Below are 1,880 nucleotides of genomic sequence, written 5' to 3' on the forward strand. Positions count from 1 at the left end.
GAGCTGGAGCCTGCGGCCCTGAGCCCCTGGGGCGCCCTCAGGGATGGGTCGCTCACTCCAGGGTCCTCCTCCCACGCGGCGGCAGCAGGACACGCCCTCCGCCCCCGACTCAACAGGTGGGTGGACCTGGGACTCTGCATTCCCCGCGTCCTCCCGCAGCGAGGGCAGGAGCAGGTGGCGCCCGGCCCTGCCCCCCACGCACCTCGTGCTCGGTGATGTTGATCAGCAGCTCCTGCTGCAGGAACTGTTCCAGGATGTACTTGGGCGCCATGTCGACCAGAGACTGGGGAGAAGGCGCAGGGTGGGCCAGGGCCGCGCCTCCCGGCCTGCCTGCCCCAGGGCTTGGCCACCTGGGCCTCGAGACGGCCACCCCCAGAGGCCACCTGCCCCGAAGGGCCGCCCTCCCTGGCCCCTCCTGTCCTCGAAGCCTGGGCCTGGGCCCACGGCTCCCTCTGGGAGCCCCAGGCCATGCTCAGAGCCACCGGCCACCCCCGGTCCCAGCTCGCTGCTGGGCCGCCCAGACAGACGCACCTGCTTGGCCGAGGGCGTCATGCCCTGCTGCACCACGATGAGGGCGCGCGTAATGTTCTCCTCCTGCATGCGCTGGCAGTACACCTTGATGGTCTTGATGCCCACCTTGGGCTCCTCTGCAGGGAGAGGACTCTGATGCTGCCCTGGCGAAATGCGCCTTGGGGGCAGGACCCCCGCAAGCGAAGCTGACTGCCCCAGGCCTGGTAGCTGCGGGCACCGAGCTCCCACCATGCCTCGCAAGAAGGCAGCCGAAGAGGCACCACTTGGCGCCGTGCCACCCAGGGACCGCCCAGACTCCAGGCCCGGCAGCCGCGAGGGGCTCTCACCCACTCGGCCCCAGCCTCAAGGGCGTTAGGTCGGGGGGCACCCAGAGGGGCAGCCCTGAGACAGAGGGCAGCGGCTCAGGGTGGAGCCGCACAGGCCACACAGGAAGGCCTGAGGCCAGGAGGGCCGGGCTGGGGGAGCTTGCCTGGCACACGGGCTCCAGAAGGTGCTCAAGGGAGACACAGAGGAAACGCGGGCACCCCTGGCAGGGTCAGAGGTCAACAGCATCGCCCAGGAAGGGGAGGGGATGGGGCTGGGCCCCAGCAGGCGGAGAAGGGACCCTGCTGGGACCGCCAGGCGCCGGTGCTCACCTGGGAAGAACACGAACATCTGGTCGGTGGGGTCATCATTGTGCGCCACCAGCACGGTGAGGTCGGTGCGCCGCGGCCGCCCCTCACTGGGCTTGTCCCCAAACTGGGCTTTGAACTCCTCCAGCGTCTGGTCCAGCTCGTCCTGGGTCACCAGGTAGCCGCGGTCATGACACAGCTGCAGGGAGAGGGGGACGAGGGAGAGAGAGTGCAGACAGGAGGGGTCGCCCAGGGCAGCGACGGTCACAGGGGCTCTCGGCCTGACCGCTCACAGTGGTGATCACACCACTCTGGGAGCCCAGGTGGGAGGGCCTCATGAGTCCAGGAGTTCGAGACCAGCCCAGCAACGCAGCAAACCCTCATCTCTACAATGGAAAAATCAGCCTCCCCTTTCCTCTCCCATCCTGGTCCCTCCCTGCAAACTAGGCAGCTGCAGCACGCAGACAAGCAGTTGGGTTATCTTCTAGCTACACAGCAAACACCAAAAAGGAAGTGAGAGCACCGCCTTTCACTGCCCAGCACACGTGAGCTTTCCTGATATATAACTATGTCCCTGCACCAACTGGAAAATAAACCCCAGGCAGCCAGGAAAAAAAAAGAGGGAGTCGGGCTCAGTGGCTCAGCCTATCATCCCGTGCTTTGGGAGGCTGAGGTGAGTGGATGGCCTGAGCCTGCAGGTTCGAGACCTGCCTGGGCAACTTGGCGAGACCTCATCTC

At 66.4% G+C, this 1,880-nt stretch overlaps 1 protein-coding gene across 1 annotated transcript in view; it reads right to left on the minus strand.

Annotated features, from left to right (window-relative positions):
• The window catches only part of POLR2E (RNA polymerase II subunit E), a 5,149-nt gene that overhangs the window by 1,647 nt on the left and 1,622 nt on the right, over positions 1 to 1,880 (minus strand). The window contains exons 2-4 of the mRNA XM_021711753.1: positions 1,167 to 1,341; positions 532 to 647; positions 127 to 283 (exon numbers count right to left, since the gene is read on the minus strand). Coding sequence (XP_021567428.1) covers positions 127 to 283; positions 532 to 647; positions 1,167 to 1,341 — 448 coding nt within the window. The remainder of the gene's footprint in view (positions 1 to 126; positions 284 to 531; positions 648 to 1,166; positions 1,342 to 1,880) is intronic.

Source organism: Carlito syrichta, unplaced genomic scaffold (genome assembly GCF_000164805.1).
Source record: "Carlito syrichta isolate Samal-C Ts95f unplaced genomic scaffold, Tarsius_syrichta-2.0.1 Scaffold85555, whole genome shotgun sequence".
Lineage (NCBI taxonomy): Eukaryota > Metazoa > Chordata > Mammalia > Primates > Tarsiidae > Carlito > Carlito syrichta.